Below are 18,578 nucleotides of genomic sequence, written 5' to 3'. Positions count from 1 at the left end.
ATATTTTATGCATGATATATGTCCAAGCTTTTCAACAAGAGTTCACATGGTTTTAATCACACAATGCATTTCAGGGAAGAAAAAAATTAATGTGTGACTATACAACTTTACTCCTAAAAAGGTTTTAGTTTGCTGTCTTAAATTATGGCTTAATCCCTGACTAAATGCAATTTATCAAAATGGTAACATATAAAAGAAAGACAGTAAAAGTTTTGGGAGATATTTTATTAATGTACAATTTTATTAGCGATGTACAATAGACATTTTAATTCTCTATTTATCCTGTCTCCTTGAAGCTCGGTAAATGCTTGTTTGTATATAAAACTACACAATGCTTTTTCATAAGGACCAGAAATTGTGAAAATCTAAGTGCTACAGTATATTTTGTAGTGATTTAACACGTTGCCCAGAAGAGTTACCAGCCACTTCAATGAAGGACTTCCAAAAATATTTCTGATGAAGTTCAAATGCATCTGTTCATAAATAATGATTGGTTTGCTCATGTCCATTATACTGCTAAGTACAAATGTCTCCAACATAAAATACCGTTTCAATACATTTTTCCACATGGACAACTAGATAATCCAGTCATATTTACTTTTAAACAAGGCTAATACAAATTTACAAGTAAAGTAACTTCAAAATTTATTCAGAATAATTATTTTTTTCAACCAGAAGCTTTACTTTGGACAACGCAGAAGTATATTGCAAGTGACATTCTGCAGCAGAAGCTGGAGGCTTGAGAATAACAACTAAGAAAGAGTAAATATCAGAAATACACACTTTTACAAGAATTCTGACCATTCTGAATGTTAACATGAAAGACCAGATGCTTCAGTTTGTGCGCCTGTCAATCAAAACCTCCACACAAAAGAAAAATTAAAAATTTCCCACAGAACACAGTATTTCAGAGAATGTGTTAGACACTGGCATGACATTTCCCAGATCAAATTGGCAACTGAAATTTAACATCCACGTGAGCTTGTTTTGCTAAGCTTACTATTTCAGACAGCTTCACCACCTGAAAAACAGAAAATAAAGACTTAATTTCAAAACAATTCTCACTTGACTTAGCTGGATCAATCTTTTTAAACAAAATAATACCAGGGAATCATGAGTAAGATACTAGAGGGGGTTAGGGGTAGGATTACTATTTAGCTCAGTACTTCTTAATCACTTTTCAATGAAAGATAATCAAGTCTTCTAGAAAACATCTCATGGAGTTAAAAAAGTCTGCTTCTCATTTATAATGAGGTATCTTGATAAAATGCTAAGTTTTAAATTTAATGTTCCACCTTGTTATTTTGCAAGGTCTTGAGGTGGTCACTCAAGAAATTCTATATACCTAGAAGCCATTTCTCCCCTGAGTTTTTGTTGCAAGCATTTCTGGATCTTATTTTGATACCTTAAGAAGCCTCATCTTCTCCTGCATAACGACTCTAAATTTCTCTGAATTATTTCCTGCTTAGAATAAAATGTTATAACTGAGTAAGTGGTTCTTTGGGGAAAAAAAAAAATCCTAAATTTCCCCATGACACATAATCCACCAGGTATCTTCTAATTTTTTTGCTATACATTTCTGGTACAACTTTGTTTTCCACAAACAAAGCAAAGCAACACACACACACACAAGACAGCATATCTGAACATCTGAATATCTAATTATCTTATGAGGCCACATGATGATCAATTATAATTCATGCACACTGAAATACAGTGGTTGATAAAAGAAAGTGTTACATTGCATTTTTCAGCCACCTCAATTTAAGTAATTTCTCCCAATTAATAAAGTTAAGCTCTAAGGGGATTGGCTGACCTGATCATTGATCCAGTTTTGGTTTGTGAGGTTTAATAGCTTTTGACTGCATAGTTGTTCCCCTGACAAATAACGCACCTACTAACTTGTGAAATATTTCCTTCAGGCACTGGTAGCAATCGGCACTGGGATTTATCCTGAGCTATCTGTAGTTGATTGAATGAAGTTTTGACTTTTCACTACTCTGCAACAGATGCTATGTTCTGAAAAGAATATTCATAACCAGCTCTCTTACCATTTTTGCAGCTTCATCCAAGTCATCACAAGCAAGGATTTTGAGGCCACTAGCTGTTATCAAAGCTTTGGCATCATCAACTCGTGTACCTACAGAAACAGGTAAAATGCCATTCTTATTGAACAGGAGATTACTACTGCTACTACCTACTAGTCTCATACTTCTACAAAGCCTGTTCCAAAAGTGAGTTAATAAATCTGGAAAACAACATTACTAGTTAAAAAGCAGGAAGTCTCTTTATTAACTTGCCAATCCTCACCATCTAAATTCAACGTTTGCTTTATTTCTCCATTGACTTCAACTCACAGGCAGCTTGCTACACTGTATATAAGCTCAGTAACACCTGCCAATTAGAGAGAAATACATGAAAATACACACGAAGCACACTGACCTTGCAACCGTACCACAATAGGGACTTTCAGCTCCAAATCCTTTACTGCCGTAACGATGCCTTGTGCTATAACATCACATCTCATAATGCCACCAAAAATATTTACCAGAATAGCCAGTACCTAGAGAATCGATGACAATATTCACATTAAAAATGGCCAGAGACACATCAAATGAAAGCAGCACACAGCCTTCAGTCTAAGGATAATTCAAGATCTTTAACTGCATTAAGGAACTCTGCAAAAGACAGAACATTTCTGCTCTATAGAACACCATCAACCAAAGTACAGTACTGTAGAGTCACATACAGCAGAGCAGTTACTTTAGGAAATGGTATTTGTCAACTCTATCTTTCCATTGCTAACAGTACTCCAGCAGAAGTACCCCCACACCAGTAACTCCAAATACGGAAAACAGAATTTTTTTTTAAAACTCATACACAAGACCCTGTTTGCACAGTTTACTTAAAAGTCAACATGTGTAGAGCTAAAATATTTGAAAAACATTTTATTCAGGAGGATTAAGCCAGCAGTTAAGGGAACTCAAGTGGTAGAAAAAAGAAGGGTAGAAAGAACCATGATCAGAGATGAAAATGAAACAAAGCAGGAATCAAAATGGGTAGAGAGCCTTAGACAACAAAACAAACTCAACAAAACATTCCTGTGCAACTGGTTCACAAACAGTAACTTGGTTATCCTGCAATTATATGAGATAGTCTGATCTATCTCATCTGTGTGGCATTGTTCTTGGTCCTGCTATTAATGGGCAACTTAGACTGGTAAGTCAGAAGGCTGGTCCAAACAAGCCCTGAACTGACCCCTGAGTGCAGGCCATGACACCAGTGGGCTGCACTGCTCTGTGAGTTTCAGCACCAGGAATCCCAGCTATAGCTTTTTATTGTTTTATTTCTGTTTTTGTTTTAATAAAATAGTGTGCAATTGAAAGAAAGCAGAAAGGAAAAGTTGTCTTAACAAGTCTGTTTGGATACCCTCTGTCCATACATCAGCAGAGAATTTGCATTACAAAAACTTTTCCCAAATCAGCAACCCTCAGATGCTTCCTTGTTTCTTCTCTTCTCTCTGTAATTCAGGTACTCTGTGACTGTGTCCCTCATTGCTCCCTCAATTTGCTGAAAAAACGTGAAAAAAGAACAAGGCTTATGAGGATGGGCTGATGGAGCTGGAGGGGTTTAGCCTGGAGAAAAGGAGGCTCACTCTCTACAACTGCCGCAAACGATGTAGCAAGGTGGTGTTCTCTCTCCTCCCAAGAAACAAGGAGTAAGATAAGAGGAAATGGCTTCAAATTGCACCAGTGGAGTTTTAGATTGGATATTGGAAAAAAAATTCTTCCCGAAAAGGGCTGTTAATCATTGGCACAGGCTGCCAAGGAAGTGGCTGAGTCACCAACCTTAAAGGTATTTAAGACTTGTAGATGTGGCGCTTAGAGACATGGTTTAGTGCAGGACTGGGCAGTGTTAGACTTATGGTTGGACTCAATTTTAAAGGTCTTTTCCAAATGATTAAATGATTCTGTAACACTCTTGGAGCGTGTTACAGACCCTGCACTTCACAATAAATCTTTCCACTGAGAAAGAGACTAAGCTCCTCACGAATACCACTCATGATTTGTTTCTGGCCTTTTCCAAAGATGAGCAAGCAGTACACAAAATTGTGGTGCAAAAGCATACCATTAGCAGGTCTCACAAGTCATTCCCACCTTTTACAGCTGCCCCTTATTTTCAAAAACCCACAAACTGCCCAGTTCCCCAAGGATAAGCATCTCCATGTAGACTATCAATCCAGCCTTCATATTATTTTTGTGGGAAAGCCCTTCTTCTAGTTTCAACCAATTTATTATTTTAATAATATTCAAGAACTTCTGATAAATTTTAATAGGATAAATATTAAAGCCCTTCCAAGCCTCTTATGAAGTTGTTTTATCTTACATTACATAGAATCAGTACCTTAGAAACTTGCTTGTGCACAACACAGCAAATATTCATCTCTACAACTCTACAAAAAACACAGACCCAGCTGTAAAACTGGTCAAAAAAAAAAAAAAAAAAAACGGAAGTGCAAAACCAACTGAATTCTGCTTTCTGTTTAAACAGCAGACAGTGAGAGTTTGAGTCCAAGGTTTCTGGGAAGATTCAAATACAGCTGTAATTTCAACCAGATGACATGAAACTGTCTACTCACAGCCAAAAACCCGATTACTTAAAAAGGTAAAAAAATTCAGTAGATCATTAGGCCTCCTTCATCTGCACCAAGATTAAGCTAAGATTTCCACCTTCTTTCTTTCTAGTTCTGTGCTTATAAAAACATGTTTTCTGGAGAACATGCACTAAGCACTGTCTTCCAGATCATAGCCTGTTTTACCACTGTGTAGGACCTTGATATACCAACTCTTCCCTCACCTTTTTATCAGAGGTAATAAGCTTAAAGGCTTCTGTCACTTGCTGCACTGTAGCACCACCACCAACATCAAGGAAGTTTGCTGGAGTTCCGCCGTGAAGTTTAATTATATCCATTGTGGCCATAGCCAAACCAGCACCATTGACTATATGAGAATAAAGATAACATTTAGGAATTCAGTTTATACATACACTAGGCCATTTAAAATTCATTAAATAGTACATACCTAAGCAGCCTATGTTTCCATCCAACCCTATATAGTTGAGATCTGCTTTTGCAGCATCCTTATCTCTTTGGTCTTCCTGTGTCCAATCCTGCATATCAAAGATCTTCTTCTGACGATAGGCTGAATTGCTGTCAAAGTTTATCTTTGCATCCATACACATCACTGAAAGGGAAAAAACCCACCGTTACTAACCATCATTTAATATTAGAATACATGAATGTGTCAAAGTATGTTAAGTCAAACTTGGCATGCAGTCCAAACAAAGTTTTGCTAAAGACACATGTACCACTGTCAATAAATACAAGATTTTGTCCAGTTTCCCCATATAATCAGTTATGCACAAAAAGGGAAGACAACTGTTTCCTGAGACACTCTAAACCCAAAAAAGCTTACAAGCTGTTTGTTAAATCTTGGCAAATTTTCTCACATCACACTGCAGCCTGGAAAAGAAGTGGGAAAATGGACCACCATAAGTAATTAGCATAAAACCAATCTTTACAGAAGATCTCTCATTTGAGGTTTTTTAATCCATCTTAGTTTTTTCTTTTAGAATAAATATATGTAATGTGTGCATGACTGTAAGCACACAGAAACACAATGAAGAGGTGCCTGAGCTGGAAGTAAAAGTGCTAGGAAATAGCACAGAGAAGTAAATTTACTTAAGATTTAGCAAGCAGAAAACCTACAGTATTCTTTACATCAGAACTAAGTTTCTGTCTGTATAAATGTATCACTTCATTTCTATTCCTCAGTAAAAATGATATTAAAATAACAAGGCATGAGAAACAGATGGGAAAGACAGGTCTGTACTGATCACATAAGCATTATTTAAAAAAAAAAAAACAAACATGAAAAAACCACCCCAGTAACAGTAATTACACACTTCGATGAAAGAGACAGTTTCATATTTAAATTTTAAACAGTTGTATCTGAGTTCAAGTACAAATACTCTCTACAGGCTTATTTTTTGTAGAGTGGAATTGGTTGTGATTGAACATTAAATAACTTCTGCAATTGGATTGCTAAAATCCTGATAAACATCAAGATATTATTTAAACCCCTACAGTCTTTCAATATATCACACTCCATCAGTTATTCAAATACCTGAGTCATAAATGCAGAAGGCTTCTTGTAGTTGCTGCTATTCTGGTTATCATCACAGTACCAATTTCGGATACATGAGATGGCTCAAGTTTCAATTTATGAATTTTGAAAACACCTGATTTCTAGTAATGCCTCATTCTGGGTAAATGTGCTCTTTATTAAAAAATTTAAGAATTAAAAAAGGAAGTTACTTACACTTAAGATTGTACTTAGCAATTAAGAGCAGATTCCTACTATACTTAGATTCTCAAATTTATCTGCTTTATTAAATTTGTTTTTCAACATATCATGTTAATGCTAACTCCCCTTGCTGTATACAGATGAAATTTCATCAGTAAGAAGCAACCATGTCAAGATGTTAAATAAAGAGTAGGAATAAGAAACATTACCAACTCCTGATGCATCTTCCACCATAGGATTTATTTCTATCATGGTAGCATCATATTTCAGAAAGAGATTATATAATTTGATCATATTTTCAGCTGCTTCATCCACCAGATTAGGAGGAAATCCCATTTTCTGGGCAAGCTGAAAGTAAAAGAATGGTTATTGTTAACTCATGTTCGGGTGTCTCAGTTCAGCTATTATCTCAGTGTTATTTGAATTTGAAATGCCCTGTCTATTGGGGGAAAAAAACACTCTTCGGTTTGAACAGATTGTTTTCAATACAGAACACTGCACTTATCCTAAAAAAGAGCTAATAAAAATTTATCATGATGTGCCTTTGCACAGCTGTATAAAAGCTAAATAAAGTACTGCCATGCAGTTTGATTTACACTGATTCATCTCAAGATCTAGTTTTTTTTATCTAGTTCAAATCTGTTGCAAACAAGGGTTTAAGACAACTCAGCAGTTGAATGCACAGACCCTTTACAAAAATTAGAAGCAACCCTCCCATCCTCAGTAATGTGTACTTTCCCACATTAACAATTACCCTAACAGCTTGCTCCTTTTTTATGCCTTCTACTATATCAATGGGTTCCTTAATTATCGCCTCAGGATTCTCTGCAGCAACATCTTCAATATTAACACCACCCTGAGAACTGCCTATCAGCACAGGACCCTAGAACAAAAAGGAAAAAAAAGTGTAAGTACATTTATACCACACAATTGAAACTTAGTTCTTCCTATAAGATACTTCACAGCAATAAAACTTTATTTGTCAGAAAAAATTTTATTTGAGCATTTTTCTAGTATTCTCTGAAGAGAGTGTTACTATCTACTCAATACCTCCATACAAAACCTTTTAATACTTTCCAAATGTAAAGTGTATGTGAGGTCCACCTTCTTTTAACAAGGAAAAATATCCTCTATAAAGCACAGCAAAACAATTAACATCGACATCCTATTTTTAAATTTTGATAGAAAGATTCAACTTCATAATCACACACATTTTATCTTTCAGGTGTCATCAGAGAAAGTGTCACTACCTTCTCACCTCCATCTTCTTCACTCACTCCTACACAAACACAGATTGAATGCCAGGCACCCATTCATTCTTTCTGCCACGCTTCAACTCCAAGGACAAATGGAGGTCTGCAGAACTTAGTGATAAATTACTGCAAACCATACCTGCTCAGTAGGATCACAACGTTCAGTAACGAAAGTTATTGAACTGAAAGTAAGTCATAGCAAAACAAAACAGCCCAATTACTCATTAATAAAAAGAAATTAAGAAACCAGCACTTAAAACAGCATTTGCAGCTGAGTTTATTTTTTAAAAAGCCGAATCTCAACAAAAACATGAAGGACTCACTGCCATGGAACCTAAAATCTCTCCTCCAGTTCACAGTACTTGGATCCCTTCAATCAACCTTCCCTTATCACCACCCAGGCATGGATTATGACCATGGGTGTACTACAGCAGCATTTCCTATCAGCTGAACTCAAAGACTAAACAGCCTTATAACTGCTAACAATTAATTAAAGAAAATGTGCCACCAGTTCAGAGAACATGCTTAATAACCACACCATTCCTCTCCCATTACCATCCTTCCAAACAGAAATACATAGCTGGCAAATTATCCTGCATCTAATAACAAGGTTCAATTCAATGAACATTTTTGGATATTCTTATCTTGAACTATCAGTCAGCTACAAACTGACCATAAAATAACTCACTGTTCCATAGAACTGCCCAAAGTGAACAGTTTTGCTTAAAACACAAACCTCTACAGGTGAACAATATTCAAGTCATAGAGTCCCAGTTTCAGCTGACTATTTTAACCATTTTTCCCCTCCTTAAAGGAAAAGGTTTTCAACAACATCAGGAATAAACACTGTGTGCTATTCAACCTTCATACTTCCTTCTTTTGAAAGGCATTTCCTCATCCTAAGCATCCTATACAAGTTACAGTAATTACAAGCACATCTAAAAACATGACTTATACTGTCAGCAGTAAAAACAAAGCACATCCCTATCAAAAGGCAACAACCCACACAGTATGATCAATATGTGCTAATAAATTTCTTTTATGTAAGAGCAAGAACAAGTCATGAAAACATGATTCCCTTCTTTATCTAATTTGCTGCAATCAGTTACAGTAAATTTTATTTCCATAAGCATCCTTGCTTATTGCTTACACAATTTTAAGTCTAAAATCTGTTCACTTACAGCATTTTAATGCCACCTTGTGGTGCATACAGTAACTTTTGAATCTTCCCTGCTCTATTCCAGCACACATCACAACACAGGTGCCCAAATCACATAATTCAACACAACTGATACTTCCCTATCAAAAAACACTACAGAGGAAGAAAAATGAACAAATATTTAATTCCTAATATGGCTACCAAAAAAAGAGTAAGACTAGTTTTCTCATTCCTCCACAGGAAATTATTTCATTCATACTTAAATATCCCCTAATTACCAAAACCAGCACCTCTGCAAACTCTTAAGCATCTGAACAGACCAAACCCAGTTTTTCTGAGCTTCAGCAAATAAAGTTCCAAGATCTGTTCCAAATCTTGGCTTCATTAAATTAATTAGCAATTCATCTTCTATGCTCCAAATATAACACTTGCCTGTCAGAAAATAGACACATTTCAGTAACCACAATTGAACTGTAGCCTAAAAAACTATACAGCCACACATACAGCCCATACATGCAGAAAAGACTGGCTTTCATTTTCCTGAAAGCTTTGAAGACAGAACTCTAGGCCCAAATCTTCTTGGCCATTTCCTGGAGAGCATTAGTATAAGCAAGCTACTAACACTCTCAAAATCAAGAGACACATCACCGCACCTCTAGGAACCTTCACACATTGGAGAAAAAGTATACTGGATTTATGAAGGACCATTTGCTCTTCCACAACACTGTCTCTGATCTTGTTTCTGATACTCCAAAATAGGGTGTACATGCACATGCACATATATAGCTCTGTTTTTAAAATAAATTGCATAATCTGGTAGGCAAACGCACATTAAAACCAGAATGAAAATTATCCCCTTATTCCACCCATCTCCCCTTTGGCCATGTGTCTCTGAACTTCAGTTGAGGCTACCAATACCCATTTATTATTCTGTAAATTCAAATTGTAGCATTACATCTTTATAACATTTAAAAACAAAGTCAGTCATATAGTCAGATATACTGGAAAACAAAATTTAGCTTGTATACTTCTAATTTTCAAAAGCAAGTGAACAGTAAACAGTTTTATTTAAAAAAAAAATTCAGTAGTAACAAGTTAATTAGCTAACTTCTATTTCTAATATTACTCACTTGAAAAGACCTTTCCATTGTTATTGCAAAATAGTATTCTCTCCTGGGATATCTGCGCTCACAGATAAATACTTGGTTGCATATCCTGCCCTTCTCTCCTGTCTGCTTGGTAAACAACTTCTTTCCAATCATTTGGGAGGAGACAGCTTTTGCTTCTTCTGGACTAGAATAAAAGAAGGTCAGAATGTGACAAAGAAACTGCTGTAAAAACAGAAGTAGCATTAAAAAAAGTCTTATCTAATTTCTGTTATTTTAAGGTTAATAATTAAAACACTAGTTTTAAAGAAAGCAACAGGTTCAATCTATAATGTGAAGCATTGAAGTTTTTCCACTGGATTGGATAATTTAGAAAGAACTTACGAAAAAACTATTTTCACTCCTCCTTTGAGGCCACCTTCAAATGTTCCTTTTCCTCTACCACCAGCTAAAACCTGTGCTTTTACCACAATATCCTTTGAACCTAGAATGAAAGAAAATCCAAAAATTTGTCATCTGACTACTAAAACAAATTACTGACTACTAAAACAAATTAAATCTAACAAAGGAGAAGAAAGCAAGAACAAGATTATGGTCTTCAGCCATACCTGTGATGGACAGAGCAAGAACACATCTGCATGTAAATCATTCATTCTGGTTTCTGCTCTACAACAGCCAAAAACAAGCACCATCTAGCAAGGAAGTCAGTTTTTTAAAAGTGCAAGAGTAAAAGACCCTTCTTTACATAAAATATAAGGAAGCCTGCCAGGAGAGATGAAGGAAGAATAGAAGAGTCTTTAAAACTGGGCAGAAGTATTCTGATATTCTTAAGACAAAAAACATGAATGCTGAGGGAAAATGAGGAGTAATGGACTCAGAAAATAGGCAGGCTAAGAATTGCCCAAATAGTATGTTCTTTTGTTCTTAGGCATAGTCGCAGGCTAAATGCACCACTGCTCTGATCCTGGAAGACATTTCTTTAAAATGTTATTATTACACATTATAATATTTTGTCAACATACAGACATCCAAAAGAGTATGAGAAAAACAACTTTTAATTTTTCACAATCAGTTTTGGCTGTAACAGCATTGGACTAACCCTTATGCAACACCCGAGTCATTAAATGAGCAGATTACTAATGATCGGCAAATTGTTTTCCTCTAGCACTGCAAACTATCTACTTGATTGCATAAACAAGTTAGAGGTTTATTTGAGCAGCTATGCTTACAAGCAATTAAGCTGCACAGATGTACCTGAAACAAATTTAAGACAGTCCCAAGAAAACCATAACCCATCATGCAGAAAGTTCATTGTTCAATAAACATTTTTTCCCACAGCTCCTATTAAAAATTATTCTAAAACAAGAGGAAGTGTTCGGTCACACACCTCATCTACAGTGTTCCAGCAGCAGCACTGTCACACAATCTGACACAAGAAAGGAATGCTGATACACAGTAACCCAAGAAAAAAATTTGGAAACCAGCAGCTACCATAGTTTTCTACTCCGTATCAACAGTTGTGTCCTTGTATTTTGCTTTTGTGGCTTTGAAATACTGCTAGGCTTGTGTTTCAATGAAAAATAGCAGTTTCTGCCCTAGAGCAGATACCCACACACAGTTTATGCCAGCAAACACCACCAGAAGTCCCATACTGCCTCCAGCCCTCAGCCTTTCACTCATTTCTTGTGCCAGTAGAAGCACTTGTGCTATCATGCCTTGAAGCATACCAGAACAGTGATTCCCTGAAGGCAAATGCTCATCCAGCAGACAGACAGTGCTTCTGCAGATTTGTGCACCATGTGACAGGCACACAGGAACTTCAGTGAGCAGGACTTCAGCTTTCAGCAGGAGTAACAAATTGTAAAGCCTTAATATAGGGCACAAGAACACCAGTACAACTCATGTGGGCAGGCAAGCTAAAGGCCAGTGCACGAATCTCAGAACAAGTATTTGGTAAGCACCACATCTCCATGTTAATGGCAGTCAGCCCTAAAAGCACATATAAGTACAATAGCCTGAAAAAACTAAGAAATGCTTAGAAAATTAGGAGTAGATACCAATGAGAACAGGTGTCTGAAATCAGAACACTGATTTAGCATTAATCTGTTCAGGACAACAAAAATCTATACATTTACTAATACTACAGGTTTCACCTTCAACAATCATTTATTAACTAGACAGTGAGACAGTTACAAAGTCAACAAAAAAAAAAAAAACATTTTCACTTCTATCAATACTATTATCTATTTTTTTGTAAGGAGAAATTCTATAACTTAAGCTTTCAAACTGAGAGAAAGAAAGAATGCAGGCAAGCAGAAAGACACCCATGAAAAATACAATATTCTAATAAGCTTACTAAGAGGCAAGAAGGGTCATTGTCCTACTGTATCTCTGAAGTTTCCTGTGCAAGTGGAAAGTCCAATGATTACAGCAGATAGGCCTGATTAAAAGGTTCTGCTTTACAAGTTTCCATTTTGACTTTTGTCAAATCACATTAATTGTCACTTCTCTGCCCAATACTATCTGTAGCAGAGGTACTGCTTTCCACACATTACAGACACCTTCAGAACAACCAGACAAGCCTAATCTCTTCAACAGTAAAGGGCAGTGACAAGTTAGCAACACAAGTGTCAATCAAATTCTCAACTACCATTCAACTGCAAACTTATCCTGAGAGAGACAGGCCTGTAACTTTTGCTTCAGTCTGTTTTTTAAAGTTCTTGTACCAGAAAAGGTAACCCTCCATTTATAATACAAACTAATATTTTCTTGTTGCACAGATACAAAAATCTAAGTTCAAACAATACAGGTGTATTTACTGGCATTTAAGAAGAAAAAAGATGGGTTTCTAACTAAAAACAGAAGTGTCAACATAAATAATATGCTGACCCTAATTCTGTCAACAGAGCAGAGAATCTCTTCAGAGTACACTCTCTGCATTTCATTAGTAAGTATAGCTATGGGGAATTTTAACTTCAAAATCACGTTTTTTCAGCATTTGAAACTTTGAGTGTTGGAAAACACACTGCATGGAAATCAAAAGTATAACTATTGAAATGATTATGTGCCAGGAACCATCATACTTTCACTGAAAGGACCATATCAGTCAGGAGACTGAAGAAGATGTTTTGCTATTACAAAATATCTTCTACACAAATAATTCCTGACATTAATCAACTGCATCAAGTTCGTCATCAGCTCACAAGACAGGTTTGGTTTTGGCAACTCCTTAATTAAGTCAAGCAATTAAAATACAGAGGTCAAAATGTGAATGTGCTGGTTATGCAAGTTGATTTTAATTAGTGAATTGTCATCAACTATATGTTTTGATGCTTTAACTTCAAAGGAGTGAAGTGCTACAGAAGAAAGCAAAGACTGAAGAAAAATGTAAGATACAGGTGCCAGAAAAAAAACCCATTTGTCAGAATGTAAGTAAATGTTTGGTTTCTAAATTATTACTGCTGTTTATCTAGAGATTTTGACCAGGTAAGGAGGAACATAATTGAATGATTTTTTTAACACCTGGGCCATTTCTGCTTAAGTTTGCTGCCTCAGATCATCATCTATGTCCTAGACAACTGAATAAACACTCTGGTTTTCAGACAACCTAAAAGACATCAGGAACAGAAACATAATTACCAACAAGGAAAACTGATAATGGCAAAACAACCAAAAAAATGCTATAAATAAAAATATGACAGACATGAATTTTCACTATGACATAGACTAGAAAACCCCAAAAACTTAAATTAGACAGCCAAGCTGGGTGTGGCATACACTAAGGAGAAAACCATCCCAGCTTTTTGCCACAGTGCCTGGAATACATCTTTTAAGGAGCTAATAAAGGAACAGTTAGCACTTTCCTAGAAAACAATTGCACACATTCTACTAAGCTTTATTTCTGACTACATCAAGCCTAGGATCAAAAACTCTACTAATAAATCTACCCAGCTTTACACATTACTTTTTAAAGTTTTTATAACAGATACAAGTTGTATGTTTAAACAACAGATGGAAAAATAAATAGCAGTGAAAAGTACTTAAATAATTTTAGTAACATTGAAAAAAACCTAAGAGGTCTGAAAAAAATCTATTAATCACATAACTGTCAGCAGGAACACAGCCAAACCAATTACTGGAGCCATTCTGTAGAAAGCACACCAAAACAGAACACTGTTTATAAACCACAGGGACATGGAGCTGCACTGGACCTCAAACTCCAACAGAAACAGTAGTAGACTCTATTCCAGGAACTTTCAGTCTCCTTTCAAGAATTCTGATGTAGAAAGCTGAAACATTTTGCACTCACTCTCTCAACAACTTTTTATTTTATACAGCTTTATATTTTACTAAAATTTGACAGTCTGCCATGCACATAAAGCTGTGGGATTCATTACCTGAAAACGTGACAAAATCACCTGCACATGAAAGCAACTTCAAGATATTAATGTCTTAAAAAAAGTCTTACTTCTCAAATCATTATGAATAGAAATATATGCTATTAAAAAAACCCCAGACAAGCACAAAATATGTCACTGCCTTCCACTCAACTGCTACCAGAGGAAGGTACCAGGAGACATCAAAATTTGAGTTACAACAATACATTGCATATGGACATATGGAAGTGTCTCTTAACAAAAAGCAATGTCCATTTCAAATAGTGTGTGCTGCTTAGCTATCTGCATCATCCTGATCAAACATCTGTTCACCAAACAGTCTAGGTTCATTAGTCATGTTCTTGATAACACACACATAAGAGCTTCTCAGCCAGAACTGGTCACAGTGCTAGCTGGAATGCACACATGGCTAAGAGCAAACCATAAACTTGAAGGCAATCAAGGCATGCTGCAGTCTCTTATCAAAGCTTTGGAACAGAACTTACTCAGCTCATTTTTTCAAAATTTAAGTGAGATGCTTATGTAACACTGATTTAGCTACAGCCACAGCTACCAATGGTAATATCTGTTAATGAGAAGTCTGCATTTGCTATACATTGGGATAAAAACTTACCCATTTCTAAGGGAAGTATTTGGAAAAGGGAAAAAATCCAATGCCAAACTCAACCTTTAGTCAGAAATCTGCCCTGTGTAAATTTACCAGGAACATGTGGATCAACACCAGGGAAACTGAGCAGAGAGTATTACCAACTGTCTTTGTGATGGTCCAGACAAATATTTGATAAAACAGTTTAGCATATAAAAAGAAACAAAGAATAATTTCATATATACTGGCAACTATTCCTAAGCAACAAAAATAAACAATGAGCGGGTGGACCAAAAAAGTTAATTTTTTCATTCTGACAGAGATTTGTTTGTTTTGGTCTGCATTTTGTTGATTTTTTTTTTTAAAGTACTAAATGAAAGCCAGCAACTAAATGCCTACAAAAACAAAGAAATCCAAAACACCAGAGCAAAGAATAATATGTCTCCACTCAGAATGAGTTCTGGACATGTCTGAGTAATGCCTCAAAACTTCAAGCTCCTTCAGTGTGTGTTCTCCTTTTGGGAAGTTTTCCCTTCCTCATCTCAAGTACCAAAGAAAGCCACAGCACTGACTATACATCAACTCCAACAAAGTATCTGGCTGACAACCAGAAGCCCTGAATTCCTTTACCAAAGGATGCAACTCACACACTTCACAACTTCATCCTTTTGATCCCCAAGAAATTGCCCAGAGTCCCATACTCCAGATAAGAGGCATGCCTGTGATGTCACAGGGATGACACAGAGCTATAAACCAGCAGCCAGACATACCCACACTGCTGTAGGAGCCCCCTCTGAGCAAACACAAAATAAAGGAATCCTGACCTATGAGTTTCTGGGCTGTTGATTAAAGAGCCATAGAGAAAGGTTCGCTCCTTTTCCTCCAGCAATATCTGTTCAGATATTAAAGTAGAGAAAAGGGGCTTGATTTGGGAAGTTTTGATCATGCTATAAACTCACTCTTATCAGAAGGTAAGGTTCTGAAGTTTAAGCCATTCTCAGAAGTATTTTAGCAACTTCCTTGCATATTAATGAAAAGTTTACAATTTTGTATCACTTACTGTCTAACAGAAACAAGATAAAGAAGGTATCTGACAATACCTGGGACATAATGTCTGAAGTAAAAGCAGCTTTTCAATTCTTTTCTACATTACAAAGCAGCATAATTTGCTCTACAAGAAAAATTACCGTTTTTTCACATCTCATTTCTCACATTAAATCTACATACAAAACAGAAGTGAATCCAACAAAACCTATGATTTCAGGAATCACTATGAATGTATCCATTTGGAGGTGAATAGAGATTTGAGCATTTGCATAGGAGAAAGGAATATGACAACCAATGTCCTTCACTAAAACTTTGTGACAAGCCTAATATGTTTTTCCAGGGAGGAAAAAAAAATTCCCAGCCTTTAAACTAAGAAAACCCCCCCAAACCAACAAATCAACCAACCAAAAAAAACCTTCACCTTCTAACGCCTGACTCAATAGAAGCTGACTTCCATATTAAATCCAAATTTAACAAGATTTAACTACAAGACATTGTAGGTAAAGTGGCAAATTAACAGGCAAAGTCAAGTCCAAAATTAAAGCTCAATTCTAAATTAAGTATTTAAGCACCCAGCAAATGAAACTGGATACTTTTTCATCAACAAGCCAGGAATTTATTATATAACTACAAGCCATCAAAGTCCTCCCCTCCTGTATGAAGTAGCTGCATTCGGCCAGAAAGGCACACTCAAAAAGGAATACAATTTTACACTTCTTTTGTAGTCTAAAGAAAAGTATGGTTTGCATCTTCTGTTCTACATGAGATCTTGTCTCCACCAATTAAACTCTTCACACAAGATTTCCTCTAACCTTGATGGAAGCAGAAAGAAATCCAGGATTTGTACAGAGTCTATTACTCATCTCAAAGAAGTTTAAGTAGTTATATTAGTCCAAGCTAATAGAATTCATACCTGACCTACTCCTTCTTAACAAGAAGGTTGCTTCACAGGGAAGGCTCTCTTAAAGAGAAGGTATATTCAGAACTCCAAGCAACATCTTACCAAGCAAGACAGAAAAAATAGGTACAGCCTGTATCAATCCCGTGTCTATGTGTATATGTTCTTTTTAATATTATACCTATTTCTTTTGCTATTTTGTAAGCTTCATCTGGCGTATTGGCAACCACTCCATGTGGAACAGAAATGCCAGCCTCCTTCAACAGTCCCATGCTCAGGTATTCATGGAGTGATAGCCTCCTCTGTTGCTGTTGTTGCACTTGAAACCCATGATTATTGAGTATTCCTGGACTTCCAGCAAGTACCTGAAGGAAAAGAATAAAAAGGAAAAAAAAGAAAACAAGAAGAATGTGACTGTTGTGAAAAAGGTTTAGGTTTAAAAAAACCTATATATTAAACAAGTATACTATAGTGCACCAGTGCAAACACCTGAACATTTAATGCTACCCTTCCACATTAGTCATTCATATCAGGCCCAGCATTTGATTTTGTGAGGTTTTATTGGGCAGGGGGAAAGAGCTGGTGAAGCTACTAGTACTGACAAGGACTGTCACACAAAACAACAACAAATACAAAAGTTTGCTGCATCTTTTGTGTTTCACTATATGCAAATAACACCTTAATTTTATATACAAGCAAAGCAAGAAACCTACTGAATTCAGCTAATTTATTAACATAAATGATATCAAAAGACTCACGGTAAAAAGAATACAAAAGAAATTTACATACAAAACAAACTTTTTGCATTTATTTTTATTTTTTTAGCATGTACCACTGGCACAAGCACTGCAAAAATCTGCCTGTATTGGGAAGTTTTTAACAAGCTGGATTTTTTTAAGGCTCCATTTCACTTCAACTAAAGGAAACAAGCAGACGACACATGAGCTTTACTACAGCATTCCAAGCTAGCGAAGCGACAGGGCCTGGGCAGCCTCCAAAGGATTCCTTCTCCAAGCAGGACGTCCTTTCCTTGGCACGACCGCAGGGAAGGAGAGGCTGAGCGAGCGGCCGGCCCCGGGAGGCTCCGTGTAACTGGAGAGGGGCGCTCAGGGCGAACGGAGAGAAAGGGGCAGCGGCGTCACACGCCCTGTCACACACACCGCAGCCTCCCGAGCTCCTCCGTGTCACCGCTTCCCGGGGCCGCAGCCAAAAACAAGCCCGCACCCACGAATGGCACCCACGGGAACCGAGAGCAGAGGCTGGCGAGGTGCGAGCTGGAATTAGAGCTTAGCTGGCACAGCCCGACCCCTCCTAGGAGCAAGGTGACGGCGGAGGGGGAAACAGGGGGACGGGGCCGCTGGAAAGGAAGGGACAAGGAACCACGCAGGGAAGACCTGCCACAAGCAAGAACAGCGGCTGCGGGGGGCGGCACACCAGAGGTGAGCACAGGGCTGCCAGCCCCGCCGTAGGGCAGCGCAGGAGGGCGGCGGCAGCGGGCTGAGACGAACGCAGGGAGAGACCGCGATCACGGGCCCGGCCCCGCTCCAGCCCCGGCCCGGCCCACCCCCGCTCCCGAGAGGCCGCTACCTTCCCCGCGGTGGAACCCAGCGAGGCGCGGAGGCCGCTGCCCCTCAGCCCGGCCGCCACCCGGCTGCAGATCATGGAGGCCGCCATGGCCGAGCCCCTTCGCCCTCGGGTGCCCCTGGCAGCGCGCACGCGCCGCTCCGGGCCGGGCAGGAAGCGCTGGCGCGGCCCCGCCCCCGCAGT

At 37.6% G+C, this 18,578-nt stretch overlaps 1 protein-coding gene across 1 annotated transcript; it reads right to left on the bottom strand.

Annotated features, from left to right (window-relative positions):
- Positions 1-207: 207 nt before the first annotated feature.
- Positions 208-18,578, bottom strand: SUCLA2 (succinate-CoA ligase ADP-forming subunit beta). Its single transcript, XM_056502132.1, has 11 exons — positions 18,399-18,578; positions 16,993-17,176; positions 10,268-10,367; positions 9,908-10,070; positions 7,120-7,248; positions 6,575-6,713; positions 5,082-5,243; positions 4,858-5,000; positions 2,443-2,563; positions 2,052-2,140; positions 208-1,021 (listed from the first exon to the last, which is right to left on the bottom strand). Exons 1-11 carry the CDS (start codon positions 18,483-18,485, stop codon positions 947-949), a joined length of 1,392 nt encoding a protein of 463 aa, XP_056358107.1. The 5' UTR covers positions 18,486-18,578; the 3' UTR covers positions 208-946.

Source organism: Oenanthe melanoleuca, chromosome 1, assembly GCF_029582105.1.
Source record: "Oenanthe melanoleuca isolate GR-GAL-2019-014 chromosome 1, OMel1.0, whole genome shotgun sequence".
Classification (NCBI taxonomy): domain Eukaryota; kingdom Metazoa; phylum Chordata; class Aves; order Passeriformes; family Muscicapidae; genus Oenanthe; species Oenanthe melanoleuca.
Note: the sequence above shows the minus strand (reverse complement) of the source record. Positions and strands in the feature narration are given on the sequence as shown.

Excerpts from the sequence above, each read along its gene's own strand:
- SUCLA2 (XM_056502132.1), bottom strand. The coding sequence starts at position 18,485 with ATGGCGGCCTCCATGATCTGCAGCCGGGTGGCGGCCGGGCTGAGGGGC. Across the intron at positions 10,368-16,992 it reads CAAAATAGCAAAAGAAATAG|GTTCAAAGGATATTGTGGTA; the intron begins GTATAATATTAA and ends CTTTCATTCTAG. Across the intron at positions 5,244-6,574 it reads GGAAGATGCATCAGGAGTTG|TGATGTGTATGGATGCAAAG; the intron begins GTAATGTTTCTT and ends TTTCCCTTTCAG.